At 40.3% G+C, this 15,907-nt stretch overlaps 1 protein-coding gene across 1 annotated transcript in view; it reads left to right on the top strand.

Moving 5' to 3' along the window:
- The window catches only part of LOC307132623 (solute carrier family 12 member 2), a gene marked incomplete at its 5' end in the record, with an annotated part of 60,640 nt that overhangs the window by 5,455 nt on the left and 39,278 nt on the right, over positions 1 to 15,907 (top strand). Inside the window, 7 exons of the mRNA XM_079827082.1 lie at positions 7,065 to 7,187; positions 8,252 to 8,327; positions 8,399 to 8,494; positions 11,688 to 11,827; positions 11,916 to 12,026; positions 12,103 to 12,211; positions 15,202 to 15,329. Coding sequence (XP_079683208.1) covers positions 7,065 to 7,187; positions 8,252 to 8,327; positions 8,399 to 8,494; positions 11,688 to 11,827; positions 11,916 to 12,026; positions 12,103 to 12,211; positions 15,202 to 15,329 — 783 coding nt within the window. The remainder of the gene's footprint in view (positions 1 to 7,064; positions 7,188 to 8,251; positions 8,328 to 8,398; positions 8,495 to 11,687; positions 11,828 to 11,915; positions 12,027 to 12,102; positions 12,212 to 15,201; positions 15,330 to 15,907) is intronic.

The raw sequence follows: 15,907 nt of genomic DNA, 5'->3' as shown, positions 1-15,907 counted from the left end.
AGTGTTTGAGTCAGAAATCACGTCCAACACACACTTCACAGTTTACTAGTGTTTGAGTCAGAAATCACGTCAAACACACACTTCACAGTTTACTAGTGTTTGAGTCAGAAATCACGTCCAACACACACTTCACAGTTTACTAGTGTTTGAGTCAGAAATCACGTCCAACACACACTTCACAGTTTACTAGTGTTTGAGTCAGAAATCACGTCCAACACACACTTCACAGTTTACTAGTGTTTGAGTCAGAAATCACGTCAAACACACACTTCACAGTTTACTTGTGTTTGAGTCAGAAATCACGTCAAACACACACTTCACAGTTTACTAGTGTTTGAGTCAGAAATCACGTCCAACACACACTTCACAGTTTACTAGTGTTTGAGTCAGAAATCACGTCCAACACACACTTCACAGTTTACTAGTGTTTGAGTCAGAAATCACGTCCAACACACACTTCACAGTTTACTAGTGTTTGAGTCAGAAATCACGTCCAACACACACTTCACAGTTTACTAGTGTTTGAGTCAGAAATCACGTCCAACACACACTTCACAGTTTACTTGTGTTTGAGTCAGAAATCACGTCAAACACACACTTCACAGTTTACTAGTGTTTGAGTCAGAAATCACGTCAAACACACACTTCACAGTTTACTAGTGTTTGAGTCAGAAATCACGTCCAACACACACTTCACAGTTTACTTGTGTTTGAGTCAGAAATCACGTCAAACACACACTTCACAGTTTACTAGTGTTTGAGTCAGAAATCACGTCCAACACACACTTCACAGTTTACTAGTGTTTGAGTCAGAAATCACGTCCAACACACACTTCACAGTTTACTAGTGTTTGAGTCAGAAATCACGTCCAACACACACTTCACAGTTTACTAGTGTTTGAGTCAGAAATCACGTCCAACACACACTTCACAGTTTACTAGTGTTTGAGTCAGAAATCACGTCAAACACACACTTCACAGTTTACTAGTGTTTGAGTCAGAAATCACTTCCAACACACACTTCACAGTTTACTAGTGTTTGAGTCAGAAATCACGTCCAACACACACTTCACAGTTTACTAGTGTTTGAGTCAGAAATCACGTCCAACACACACTTCACAGTTTACTAGTGTTTGAGTCAGAAATCACGTCCAACACACACTTCACAGTTTACTAGTGTTTGAGTCAGAAATCACGTCCAACACACACTTCACAGTTTACTAGTGTTTGAGTCAGAAATCACGTCCAACACACACTTCACAGTTTACTAGTGTTTGAGTCAGAAATCACGTCCAACACACACTTCACAGTTTACTAGTGTTTGAGTCAGAAATCACGTCAAACACACACTTCACAGTTTACTAGTGTTTGAGTCAGAAATCACGTCAAACACACACTTCACAGTTTACTTGTGTTTGAGTCAGAAATCACGTCCAACACACACTTCACAGTTTACTAGTGTTTGAGTCAGAAATCACGTCCAACACACACTTCACAGTTTACTAGTGTTTGAGTCAGAAATCACGTCCAACACACACTTCACAGTTTACTAGTGTTTGAGTCAGAAATCATGTCCAACACACACTTCACAGTTTACTAGTGTTTGAGTCAGAAATCACGTCCAACACACACTTCACAGTTTACTAGTGTTTGAGTCAGAAATCACGTCAAACACACACTTCACAGTTTACTAGTGTTTGAGTCAGAAATCACGTCAAACACACACTTCACAGTTAACTTGTGTTTGAGTCAGAAATCACGTCAAACACACACTTCACAGTTTACTAGTGTTTGAGTCAGAAATCACGTCAAACACACACTTCACAGTTTACTTGTGTTTGAGTCAGAAATCACGTCCAACACACACTTCACAGTTTACTAGTGTTTGAGTCAGAAATCACGTCCAACACACACTTCACAGTTTACTAGTGTTTGAGTCAGAAATCACGTCAAACACACACTTCACAGTTTACTAGTGTTTGAGTCAGAAATCACGTCAAACACACACTTCACAGTTTACTAGTGTTTGAGTCAGAAATCACGTCCAACACACACTTCACAGTTTACTAGTGTTTGAGTCAGAAATCACGTCCAACACACACTTCACAGTTTACTAGTGTTTGAGTCAGAAATCACGTCAAACACACACTTCACAGTTTACTAGTGTTTGAGTCAGAAATAACGTCCAACACACACTTCACAGTTTACTAGTGTTTGAGTCAGAAATCACGTCCAACACACACTTCACAGTTTACTAGTGTTTGAGTCAGAAATCACGTCAAACACACACTTCACAGTTTACTAGTGTTTGAGTCAGAAATCACGTCCAACACACTTCAGAGTTTACTAGTGTTTGAGTCAGAAATCACGTCCAACACACACTTCACAGTTTACTAGTGTTTGAGTCAGAAATCACGTCAAACACACACTTCACAGTTTACTAGTGTTTGAGTCAGAAATCACGTCAAACACACACTTCACAGTTTACTAGTGTTTGAGTCAGAAATCACGTCAAACACACACTTCACAGTTTACTAGTGTTTGAGTCAGAAATCACGTCCAACACACACTTCACAGTTTACTAGTGTTTGAGTCAGAAATCACGTCCAACACACACTTCACAGTTTACTTGTGTTTGAGTCAGAAATCACGTCAAACACACACTTCACAGTTTACTTGTGTTTGAGTCAGAAATCACGTCAAACACACACTTCACAGTTTTGTTTGAGTCAGAAATCACGTCAGCAGCTTCACAGTTTACTAGTGTTTGAGTCAGAAATCACGTCAAACACACACTTCACAGTTTACTAGTGTTTGAGTCAGAAATCACGTCCAACACACACTTCACAGTTTACTAGTGTTTGAGTCAGAAATCACGTCCAACACACACTTCACAGTTTACTAGTGTTTGAGTCAGAAATCACGTCCAACACACACTTCACAGTTTACTTGTGTTTGAGTCAGAAATCACGTCCAACACACACTTCACAGTTTACTAGTGTTTGAGTCAGAAATCACGTCCAACACACACTTCACAGTTTACTAGTGTTTGAGTCAGAAATCACGTCAAACACACACTTCACAGTTTACTAGTGTTTGAGTCAGAAATCACGTCCAACACACACTTCACAGTTTACTAGTGTTTGAGTCAGAAATCACGTCAAACACACACTTCACAGTTTACTAGTATTTGAGTCAGAAATCACGTCAAACACACACTTCACAGTTTACTAGTGTTTGAGTCAGAAATCACGTCCAACACACACTTCACAGTTTACTAGTGTTTGAGTCAGAAATCACGTCCAACACACACTTCACAGTTTACTTGTGTTTGAGTCAGAAATCACGTCCAACACACACTTCACAGTTTACTAGTGTTTGAGTCAGAAATCACGTCCAACACACACTTCACAGTTTACTTGTGTTTGAGTCAGAAATCACGTCCAACACACACTTCACAGTTTACTAGTGTTTGAGTCAGAAATCACGTCCAACACACACTTCACAGTTTACTAGTGTTTGAGTCAGAAATCACGTCAAACACACACTTCACAGTTTACTAGTGTTTGAGTCAGAAATCACGTCCAACACACACTTCACAGTTTACTAGTGTTTGAGTCAGAAATCACGTCAAACACACACTTCACAGTTTACTAGTATTTGAGTCAGAAATCACGTCAAACACACACTTCACAGTTTACTAGTGTTTGAGTCAGAAATCACGTCCAACACACACTTCACAGTTTACTAGTGTTTGAGTCAGAAATCACGTCCAACACACACTTCACAGTTAACTTGTGTTTGAGTCAGAAATCACGTCCAACACACACTTCACAGTTTACTAGTGTTTGAGTCAGAAATCACGTCAAACACACACTTCACAGTTTACTAGTGTTTGAGTCAGAAATCACGTCCAACACACACTTCACAGTTTACTAGTGTTTGAGTCAGAAATCACGTCCAACACACACTTCACAGTTTACTAGTGTTTGAGTCAGAAATCACGTCCAACACACACTTCACAGTTTACTAGTGTTTGAGTCAGAAATCACGTCCAACACACACTTCACAGTTTACTAGTGTTTGAGTCAGAAATCACGTCCAACACACACTTCACAGTTTACTAGTGTTTGAGTCAGAAATCACGTCCAACACACACTTCACAGTTTACTAGTGTTTGAGTCAGAAATCACGTCCAACACACACTTCACAGTTTACTAGTGTTTGAGTCAGAAATCACGTCCAACACACACTTCAGAGTTTACTAGTGTTTGAGTCAGAAATCACGTCCAACACACACTTCACAGTTTACTAGTGTTTGAGTCAGAAATCACGTCCAACACACACTTCACAGTTTACTAGTGTTTGAGTCAGAAATCACGTCCAACACACACTTCACAGTTTACTTGTGTTTGAGTCAGAAATCACGTCCAACACACACTTCAGAGTTTACTTGTGTTTGAGTCAGAAATCACGTCCAACACACACTTCAGAGTTTACTAGTGTTTGAGTCAGAAATCACGTCCAACACACACTTCACAGTTTACTAGTGTTTGAGTCAGAAATCAAGTCAAACACACACTTCACAGTTTACTAGTGTTTGAGTCAGAAATCACGTCAGCAGCTTCACACACACACTTTACAGATTTATTCATATCTATATTCACCTGCCGTGTCTTCCTTAAATTTGAACGTAAAATCAAAGTTTGTTTGACTTTCTGAAGCACTTTGAGTTTGATCATCAGATTCTCATATGAGAGTGATTAGTGAAGGAGTTTAAATGAACATATACATTGAAATTATGACCTAAAAAAACTAAATTATGGCATAAAAAGTCACATTTTAAACCGAAATTATGACTTAAAACGTCTAAATTATTACAAAAAGTTGAAATTAAATTTTTTTCCAAAACATTAATGCTTTTATTTATTACAGTATTTCTCAATTGATAAAACACATTTCTTGACACCTTCACCCATATTCTAAAAACTTTAAACACAAAACCCAGTCTTTAATCTACATTCACCAAACCCTTGACTCTTCTGGCAAAATCAAACAATACTTTCAGATCATAAACACAGCCAGTCAATATATACACACTCATCAGCATTCATCAGACACTACATCAGGAAACTGAGAACACAGCGTCCAGGGCGTGTAGTTACAGAGAATTGTTTTTATTGCGTATAGAAAGTAATTTTGCCATAAATAAAAGTAAATAATTCACTGAGTACAGCAAATATATTGCATACTGTAAGTAATACAGTATTGCATTTCTGTATTTTCAGCATAAAAATAAAGTAAGGCCAAAGAACAAAGACAACTCTAAATGAAAAGTGTATTACACAAAATATTGTGCAATTGCAAAATCTAAGTGATTGAGAGCCTCTGCTGGAGAATAAAGAGTCTTCCAGCTCATTCAGGAGTCTTGCTATTCTACTAAAGGGAAAATGCTCTTACTAATGTATACATACAGAAACAATAATAATGGACAGCACATTCATATGTAAAATGTATTGTAAGTCTGTTTCTTTTTTCCCCCTCTCCCTTTTCTATTGACAAACTGATGTACTATATCAAATGTATACAGTAAACTTTCAGTGGCACAAATGATAAAAACAACACATGTTCCTGTTCTCTTCTCTGAGTGTGTGATTATGGCCACAGAGAATCTGGATGAGTTGGGTCGGACTCTTGGTTCTGCTTCCCTCAGTCCATGATCAAGAACATGTTCAATCACAGCTGCAGAATTTGATCTGAAATGACTATTCTTGCTCTTCGTTGTCCTTGTACTCTTCCTCCTCTTCCTCCTCTTCCTCCCCATCCACCACCTCTTACATGAACTCTTCCTCCTCTTCCTCCTCTTCCTCCTCTTCCTCCTCTTCCTCCTCTTCCTCCCCATCCACCACCTCTTACACAAACTCTTCCCCCTCTTCCTCCTCTTCCTCCTCTTCCTCCTCGTCCTCCTCGTCTTCCTCTTCCTCCTCTTCCTCCTCTTCCTCCTCTTCTTCCTCTTCCTCCCCATCCACCACCTCTTACATGAACTCTTCCTCCTCTTCCTCCTCTTCTTCTCCATCCACCACCTCTTACATGAACTCTTCCTCCTCTTCCTCCTCTTCCTCCTCTTCCTCAACTGATCTGATCACATCTTTAGAAACAAGTGTGAGCTATTTTGACTTGTTGTGTGTAAACGATGGCCACTGTGTGTAGTTGTGTTTAACTTTTGCCTCATGTATGCACCATTTTGCAACACAGTGCATAATGTGTTTTAGTGAGTAAGAATGTGTTTAGAGTTTTGCAAAAAGAGTGGATGAGATTTGCAAACAGTGTCTGAACTACCTGAACTTGTTTAAGGTTTTGCCTACAAAGTGACTGATTTGACACATGGGTTTAGGCCACTGAGCAGTGGGTTCAGAGAATGGCCTTTAGTGCTTTAGTGATTGTGAAATACTGTAAGAACGCATTAAATTGATCAAAAGTGACATTTATAATCTTACAAAAGATTCTATTTCTAATAAATGCTGTTCTTATGAACTTTATATTCATCAGAGAATCCTGAGAAATAAAATATATCAGTTTCCACAGAAATATGAACATAAAAAGCACAAATTATTATTTAAAATGTCAAAACTGTTATACAAAAAGTCTAAATTTAAACAGAAATTATTACATAACAAATCAAAATTATTACTTAAAAAGTCATAACTATGACAAAAAGTTGAAATGAACACACTAAATTGAAATTGACATAAAAAACTAAAGTATGACATAAGTCTAAATTTAAACCAAAATTATCACGTAAAATTATGACTTAAAACTTCAAAATGATTACAAAATGTTGAAACTAACATATTTTTCCAAAAAAAAAAGAATGCTTTTATTCATCAAGGACGCATTAAATTGATCAAAAGTGACATTTTTAATGTAACAAAAGATTCTATTCTAGAAATATGAACTGATAATAATCACTGATGATATGCGTCTGCACTTCCTGTCCAGGTGCCTCTGGATTACTGTAGATATTGTTATGGTTATCATTATTCTGCTGATGTTGTGGTTGGCAGGAGCCGTTTGAGGAGGGCTTCCCCAGCGGAGACGAGCTCACGGCCGCAGAGATCATCACACTCAAGGACGCTTCAGACTCCAAGGGCGGCACGGTGAAGTTCGGCTGGATCAAAGGAGTCCTGGTCAGTCTGACACACACACACACACACACACACACACACACACACACACACACACACACACACACACACACACACACACACACACACACACACACACACACACACATACACACACACACACACACACACACACACACACATACACACACACACACACACACACACACATGTTGGTGCAACAGCATTATGAGGACTCTCCATAGGCGTAATGGTTTTTATACTGTATAAACTGTATATTCTATCCCCCTACACTGCCCCTGCCCCTAAACCTAACCCTCACAGGAGACATTCTGCATTTTTACATTTTTAATAAAACATTGTTTAATATGTTTTTAAAGCGATTTGATTTACGGGGACATTTGAAATGTCCTCATAAACCACCTTGATGTTGTAATACCAGTGTAATACCCATGTCATTATACAAATTTGTGTCCTCATAAATCACATAAACAAGCACACACACACACACACACACACACACACACACACACTGCCCCTAAACCTACCCATCACACACACACACACACACACACACACACACACACACACACACACACACACACACACACACACACACACACACACACTGCCCCTGCCCCTAAACCTACCCATCACACACACACACACACACACACACACACACACTGCCCCTGCCCCTAAACCTACCCATCACACACACACACACACACACACACACACACACACACACACACACACACACACACACACACACACACACACACACACACACTGCCCCTGCCCCTAAACCTACCCATCACACACACACACACACACACACACACACACTGCCCCTGCCCCTAAACCTACCCATCACACACACACACACACACACACACACACACTGCCCCTGCCCCTAAACCTACCCATCACACACACACACACACACACACACACACACACACACACACACACTGCCCCTGCCCCTAAACCTACCCATCACACACACACACACACACACACACACACACTGCCCCTGCCCCTAAACCTGCCCATCACACACACACTCACGCGTCCGGTGTGGAGCTGATGATGATTGTGTGCAGATACGATGTATGCTGAACATCTGGGGAGTGATGCTCTTCATCCGGATGTCGTGGATCGTGGGCCAGGCGGGCATCGGTAGGCAGGCTGAGCTCTGGGGGGGTTTCAGCCTCGGGTGGAGGATTGTGAACGTTTGCTTGTGTTTGCAGCTCTGGCCTGTGCCATCGTTCTCATGGCTGTCGTGGTGACCACCATCACTGGACTCTCCACATCCGCCATCGCCACCAACGGCTTCGTGCGCGGAGGTCAGCGCACTCATTAAACTGCAATTGGTCGCCATTATGGAGATCAGTGTTCCCTTTCAACTTCCTTTATATTATTATAATTCCTATTGATGCAGGAATATAAAATCAGTTTGCATTTATTTTTTAAGATTTTACAGTGCAGTTTAGTCTGATCATAACTCCAGTAAACAGTGTAATATTCCTCCAGTGTAGATCAGCTGTACACACACACACGCACACACACACACACACACACACACACACACACACACACACACACACACACACACACACACACACACACACACACACACACACACACACACACACACACACTCCAGTGTAGATCAGCTGTACACACACACACACACACACACACACACACTCCAGTGTAGATCCGCTGTACACACACACACACACACACACACACACACACACACACACACACACACACACACACACACACACACACACACACACACACCTACACACCTACACACCTACACACCTACACACCTACACACACACACACACACACACACACACACACACACACACACACACACACACACACACACACACTCCAGTGTAGATCAGCTGTACACACACACACACACACACACACACACACACACACACACACACACACACACACACACACACACACACACACTCCAGTGTAGATCAGCTGTACACACACACACACACACACACACACACACACACACACACACACACACACACACACACACACACACACACACACACACACACACACACACACACACACACACACACACACACACACACACACACTCCAGTGTAGATCAGCTGTACACACACACACACACACACACACACACACACACACACACACACACACACACACACACACACACACTCCAGTGTAGATCAGCTGTACACACACACACACACACACACACACACACTCCAGTGTAGATCAACTGTACACACACACACACACACACACACACACACACACACACACACACACACACTCCAGTGTAGATCATCTGTTCTCTATGTGAATATATAGTAAAGTGTCATTTATTCCTGTGATTTATCATCATTACTCCAGTCTTCAGAGTCACATGACCCTTCACTAATCACTCTCACACGATCAACACACATTTATGATTATTATCAGTTCATATTTCTAGAATAGAATCTATTGTAACATTATAAATGTCACTTTTGATCAATTTAATGCGTCCTTGATGAATAAAAGCATAATTCTCTTCGAAAAATATGTTAATTTCAACTTTTTGTAATAGTTTTGACATTTTAAGTAATAATTTTACATGATAATTTTGGTTTAAATTTAGTATGTTAAACTTTTTGTCATAACTTTGAGTCATAATTATGACTTTTAAGTAATAATTTTGATTTGTTATGTAATCAGTTCTGTTTAAATTTAGACTTATGTAACAAATTAGTTTTTTTCATAATTTTGACTTTCTATTTTAAGTAATAATTTGTGCTTTTTATGTTCATATTTCTGTGGAAACTGATATATTTTATTTCTAAGGATTTTCTGATGAATATAAAGTTCATAAGAACAGCATTTATTAGAAATAGAATCTTTTGTAACATTATAAATGTCACTTTTGATCAATTTAATGCGTTCTTAATAAATAAAAGCATTCATGTTTTGGGAAAATGTTTAATTTCAACTTTTTGTAATAATTTAGACGTTTTAAGTCATAATTTCGGTTTAATATTTGACGTTTTATGCCATAATTTAGTTTTTTTTAGGTCATAATTTCAATGTATATGTTCATTTAAACTCAAATCATTCTCATATGAGAATCTGATGATCAACACACATTTATGATTATTATCAGTTCATATTTTATTTCTCAGGATTCTCTGATGAATATAAAGTTCATAAGAACAACATTTAATAGAAATATTATCTTTTGTGAATGTATAAATGTCACTTTTGATCAGTTTAATGCATCCGTGATGAATAAAAGAGAGATTTAAACAGTGGATTTGGAGAGGGATCATCTTACGGTTCAGGCGTCTCTAATGGGGAATTATCAGCCACTTTCAATACATTCGGATTAGAAAAGCAGGACTTTTATAGATATTTGCAGGTCAGAGATCATTTAACAAAAAAAATTCAAAGTAAATTGACGGAAGATTATAATTTTATTACAATATCTTCAAATGCATACACATTAGAAGATAACAAAAAGCGGGTTTCAATATCATTCACTCTAAAAAATGCTGGGTTAAAAACAACCCAAGTTATGTTGAAAATGGACAAACCCAGGGTTGTTTTCAGCAAACATTTAACCCAACCGCTGGGTTAAAACAACCCAATTGCTGGGTTAGTCCATTTTCAACCCAACCTGGGTTGTTTTTAACCCACCATTTTTTAGAGTGTATAATTATGACTTCGCATGTCATATTTACGACTTTTTATCTAATAATGAAGACTTTTAAAATCATATTTTCAACATTTTATCTTATAATTATGACTTAGCATGTCATATTTATGACTTTTGATCTAATAATGAAGACTTTTTAAATAATATTTTCAACATTTTATCTTATAATTAGAACTTAGCATGTCATATGTTTTACTTTTCATCTAATAATGAGGATTTTTAAAATCATATTTTCAACATTCTATCTCTTAATTATGACTTTATGATCATTTAAATGAGCAGATCAGTGATATAGTTGAATATTTAGTGTCCCCGACTGAGCAAACCAAAGCCAAAGGCGACAGAGGAGACGGTCAATTTTTAAAAAGGATAATTTAGTGGTCGTATCAATTATATTTAGAATGTATTTATTTTTGAAAGAAAAAAATGTTGCATGGGATTTTTAGTGAAATCTTTTTATATTATAATTTAGTTATTATATATCAATAATATTACATTTTTGAATAAAAAACTTTAAAGATTTAGATTTATATATATATTTTTTTTGTTCATGATTTATTTGTTTATTTTTTGCATTTCATGCAACATTTCTTTCTTCCATAAATAAATAAATTCGAACTAAATTAAATATAATCGCCATGATTTATGATAACTACATCATAAAATAAAAAAAAATTGATGCAACAAACATTTCATGCAACACTTTTTTTCTTTCAAAAATAAAAATGAACATAATTTTGAATGCTATTTTTGGTTGTTGCTGATGTTCTGTTGTAATATTCGATGGATGTTTGCAGGCGGGGCGTATTACCTGATCTCCAGGAGTCTGGGGCCAGAGTTCGGCGGATCCATCGGCCTGATTTTCGCCTTCGCCAATGCTGTGGCTGTGGCCATGTATGTCGTGGGATTCGCAGAAACTGTGGTTGAACTTCTGGATGTGAGTATGAACACAGAGATGAAGATCTGCGAGGGTTAGGGTGAGACATATAGATGAATTCTCATCAAGTTTTATGATGCAAACTCAGAGTATAGACGCTCTGATGACCGATGAGATCAATGACATCCGGATCGTGGGAACGCTCACGGTCATTCTCCTGCTGGGAATCTCCATCGCCGGGATGGAGTGGGAGGCGAAGGTCCGTATGTTCCCATATGGATTCAGAATTCTGCTGCTGGTTATTATTCTCGTGATGTATTGATTATCTTGGACAGGCCCAGATCGTGTTATTGGTGATTCTCGTGGCGGCGATTTGCAACTACTTCATCGGATCTTTCATCCCTGTGGACTCGAAGGAACCCAGAGGCTTTTTCGGTTATAACGGTGGGATATGAATCTATGATCGTGACTCTTTATACGATATTGAAAAATATGTTGCATGAAACTTTAAACATGAAACTTCTTAGTTATAATTAGTTAAAAGACGTTTTGCAGGTGTAAAGAAGTGTTTGCTTAATAGTCATTTTAACAGTGAGAATACACACTCATCGCCAGAAGTGTTGTGCCGCCCCTTCACACACACACACATGAGCTTTAATGCCGTCCCATTGTTAGTCCATAGGGTTTAACCCTCGGGGTTCTTCATTTATGGGTCACACTCTGGACCTTCGGGTCAAAAATGACGGGATTAAGATAAAAAAAAGATTTGAGTAAAACCAATGAAATATATATATTTTTTTTCTTTTCTTTTTTGGTGTTTTGAGATAATTTTATGATTTATAATTAATATTTATGCAATAATCATGACTCCTCCTATTGAATATAATAAAAAAATATTATTATTTTTTTATTAAAGCTTTATTTCATTTTAGAGTCAAGCCTAGGCCTCATGAAAGCAATTTTTTAAATGAGATCGGTGCCATCCGGTGGACGCATTGAGCATTTTTATCACGCAATAGCACATTTTCACCACTATAGTGGATCTTGCGTTTTATAAAAAATTTTTATAAATCGTAGCTTCATCGGAATGGTCCGAAACTTGGTGACTTTATTGGTACTTGGTATATGAACACCCCAAAAAATTGGGGACAAGATTTGAAAAGTCTTAAGTGGTCGTAAAAAAATAGTCCCACTCAGGACCTTCGAGTCAAAAATGACCCCCATAGGAAAATGAATGGGAAATTGGCAAAAATATGAGTTTTTTGTGTATACAATCTACAAATCAGCCAGAATGCAGAAAAAAAGGACTCAACAGTGAAGATCTCTAAAACATCAAGAGTGCAAAACAGGGGGTCATTTTTGACCCGAAGGTCCTGAGTGTGACTATTTTTTACGACCACTTAGACTTTTCAAATCCTGTCCCCAATTTTTTTGTGTGTTCATATACCAAGTACCAATAAAGTCATCAAGTTTCGGACCATTCCGATGAAGCTACGATTTGTAACATTTTTTATTTTAAAAAATTTGGGTCAGAAATGACCGAAGAGCCCCAGAGGGTTTAATATGGAGTCGCTCTAACAGCTTCAGCTCTTCAGCTCTTCTTTCCTCCAGGTTTAGGAGTGTGTTTATGGGGATTCTTCATTAGTGATGTTGGATGAGAAGGCCTGGCTCTCAGTCTCCGCTCTAATTCATCCCAAAGCTGTTCTATCGGGTTGAGGTCAGGACTCCAGTTCCTCCACCAAACTCCTCATCATGTCTTTATGGAGACGCTTTGAGCACTGGAGCATGCTGGGACAGGAAGGGGCCGTCCACAAACTGGGCCCACAAAGTTGGGAGCATGAAATTGTCCAAAATGTCTTGCATTAAGAGTTCCTTTCACTGGAACTAACCCCCTGGGGCTGAGCCCAATCCCATAATCCCCCATCCACCAAACTTTACACTTGACACAATGCAGTCAGGCAAGTCAACCGCCAAACCCAGACTCGTCCATGGGATTGTCAGACAGAGAAGCGTGATTGGTCACTCAGAGAACACGTCTCCACTGCTCTAGAGTCCAGTGGCTGTGCACTTTACCCCACTTTACCCCACACTTTGCATTGCACTTGGTGATGTGCGGCTTGGATGAGCAGCTCGGCCATGGAAACCCATTCCATGAAGCTCTAAACACTGATCTTGAGCTCATCTGAAGGCCACAGAAGTTTGGAGGTCTGGAGCTCTTGACTCTGCAGAAAGTTGGAGACTTCTGTGACCCTCAGCATGCGCTGACCCCGCTCTGTCACCCTCAGCATGCGCTGACCCCGCTCTGTGACCCTCAGCATGTGCTGACCCCGCTCTGTCACCCTCAGCATGCGCTGACCCCGCTCTGTGACCCTCAGCATGCGCTGACCCCGCTCTGTGACCCTCAGCATGCGCTGACCCCGCTCTGTGACCCTCAGCATGCGCTGACCCCGCTCTGTGACCCTCAGCATGCGCTGACCCCGCTCTGTGACCCTCAGCATGCGCTGACCCCGCTCTGTGACCCTCAGCATGCGCTGACCCCGCTCTGTTACCCTCAGCATGCGCTGACCCCGCTCTGTGACCCTCAGTATGCGCTGACCCCGCTCTGTGACCCTCAGCATGCGCTGACCCCGCTCTGTGACCCTCAGCATGCGCTGACCCCGCTCTGTGACCCTCAGCATGCGCTGACCCCGCTCTGTGACCCTCAGCATGCGCTGACCCCGCTCTGTGACCCTCAGCATGAGCTGACCCCGCTCTGTGACCCTCAGCATGTGCTGACCCCGCTCTGTGTCCCTCAGCATGCGCTGACCCCGCTCTGTGACCCTCAGCATGCGCTGACCCCGCTCTGTGACCCTCAGCATGTGCTGACCCCGCTCTGTTACCCTCAGCATGCGCTGACCCCGCTCTGTGACCCTCAGCATGCGCTGACCCCGCTCTGTGACCCTCAGCATGAGCTGACCCCGCTCTGTTACCCTCAGCATGCGCTGACCCCGCTCTGTGACCCTCAGCATGCGCTGACCCCGCTCTGTGACCCTCAGCATGTGCTGACCCCAATTGCTGTTGTTCCCAATGGCTTCCCCTTTGTTATAATCCCACTAACAGTTGAGCGTGGAATATTGAGTATAATATAGTAAAGAGAGCGGCCCATTCTCTCACTAATGTGTGTAGAAGCGAACACACACACACACACACTCCTGAGATGTGTGTAGAAGCGTCTGCAGGCCTAGAGCTGGAGTTATGCAGGGGTTGAACACCTGAGCTCAGGGATGGAGTGGCGGCTCAATACTTCTGGCTCTAGAGTGTATTAAGACACATGATTTGTTGATGTGCACGTCTTGAGAACGAGAGACTGATCCACAGATGAGTGAGTGTTTGATGTTGGAGGGATAAGTCACTGATCGTCTTCATACTCAAAGCTTTGTAATTCTGTCTCGAAGTGGGCATAATGATGGAGAACATGGGTCCAGACTTCAGAGATGAAGAAACCTTCTTCTCTGTCTTCGCCATCTTCTTCCCGGCCGCCACGGGGATCCTGGCAGGGGCCAATATATCCGGAGACCTGGCGGTGAGCTTTCACTCAAACACAGCCAAAACCACACATAAAGTTGATCTAATCAAACGTATGCAAATATCAACACTCAAATAAACAGTTAAATGACACATTAGGCCATTTTTAATAACATAATTATGTTTCTACTCCAATTGGTTGTTATATAAACTTTTAAACACTGACTTTCATAACTAAAAAATATGAGTGTGTATTATAGTGCATATATTTATCAGATCGAGTTATTTTTTCTAGCTGAATATGGAGTTTATGGTCAGTGAAAGGCTTTAATTGTGACGTTATTATTCTCCAGCTGTTTTACTGAATCACATGATTGATGTCAGTCAGTTGTTCATCATGTTTATCTGTAACTCGAGAGATGATCCGCTCTACACACACATTGAAGACACACAAAACGTCCAGTTTTTTAAATGTTTTAAAAACTTTTTTTGTCTTGGTTATGCAGACGTTAAAGGTGCAGTGTGTAAGTTTCAGTGGTGAGGTTGTGAATTGCACCCACTCACCCCATCGAGCACATCCAGAAGCTACGGTGGCCCACACAGGACAAAACATGTTAGTTTATGTTCATATATATA

Source organism: Gobio gobio (assembly GCF_949357685.1).
Source record: "Gobio gobio genome assembly, chromosome: 10".
Classification (NCBI taxonomy): Eukaryota; Metazoa; Chordata; class Actinopteri; order Cypriniformes; family Gobionidae; genus Gobio; species Gobio gobio.
Note: the sequence above shows the minus strand (reverse complement) of the source record. Positions and strands in the feature narration are given on the sequence as shown.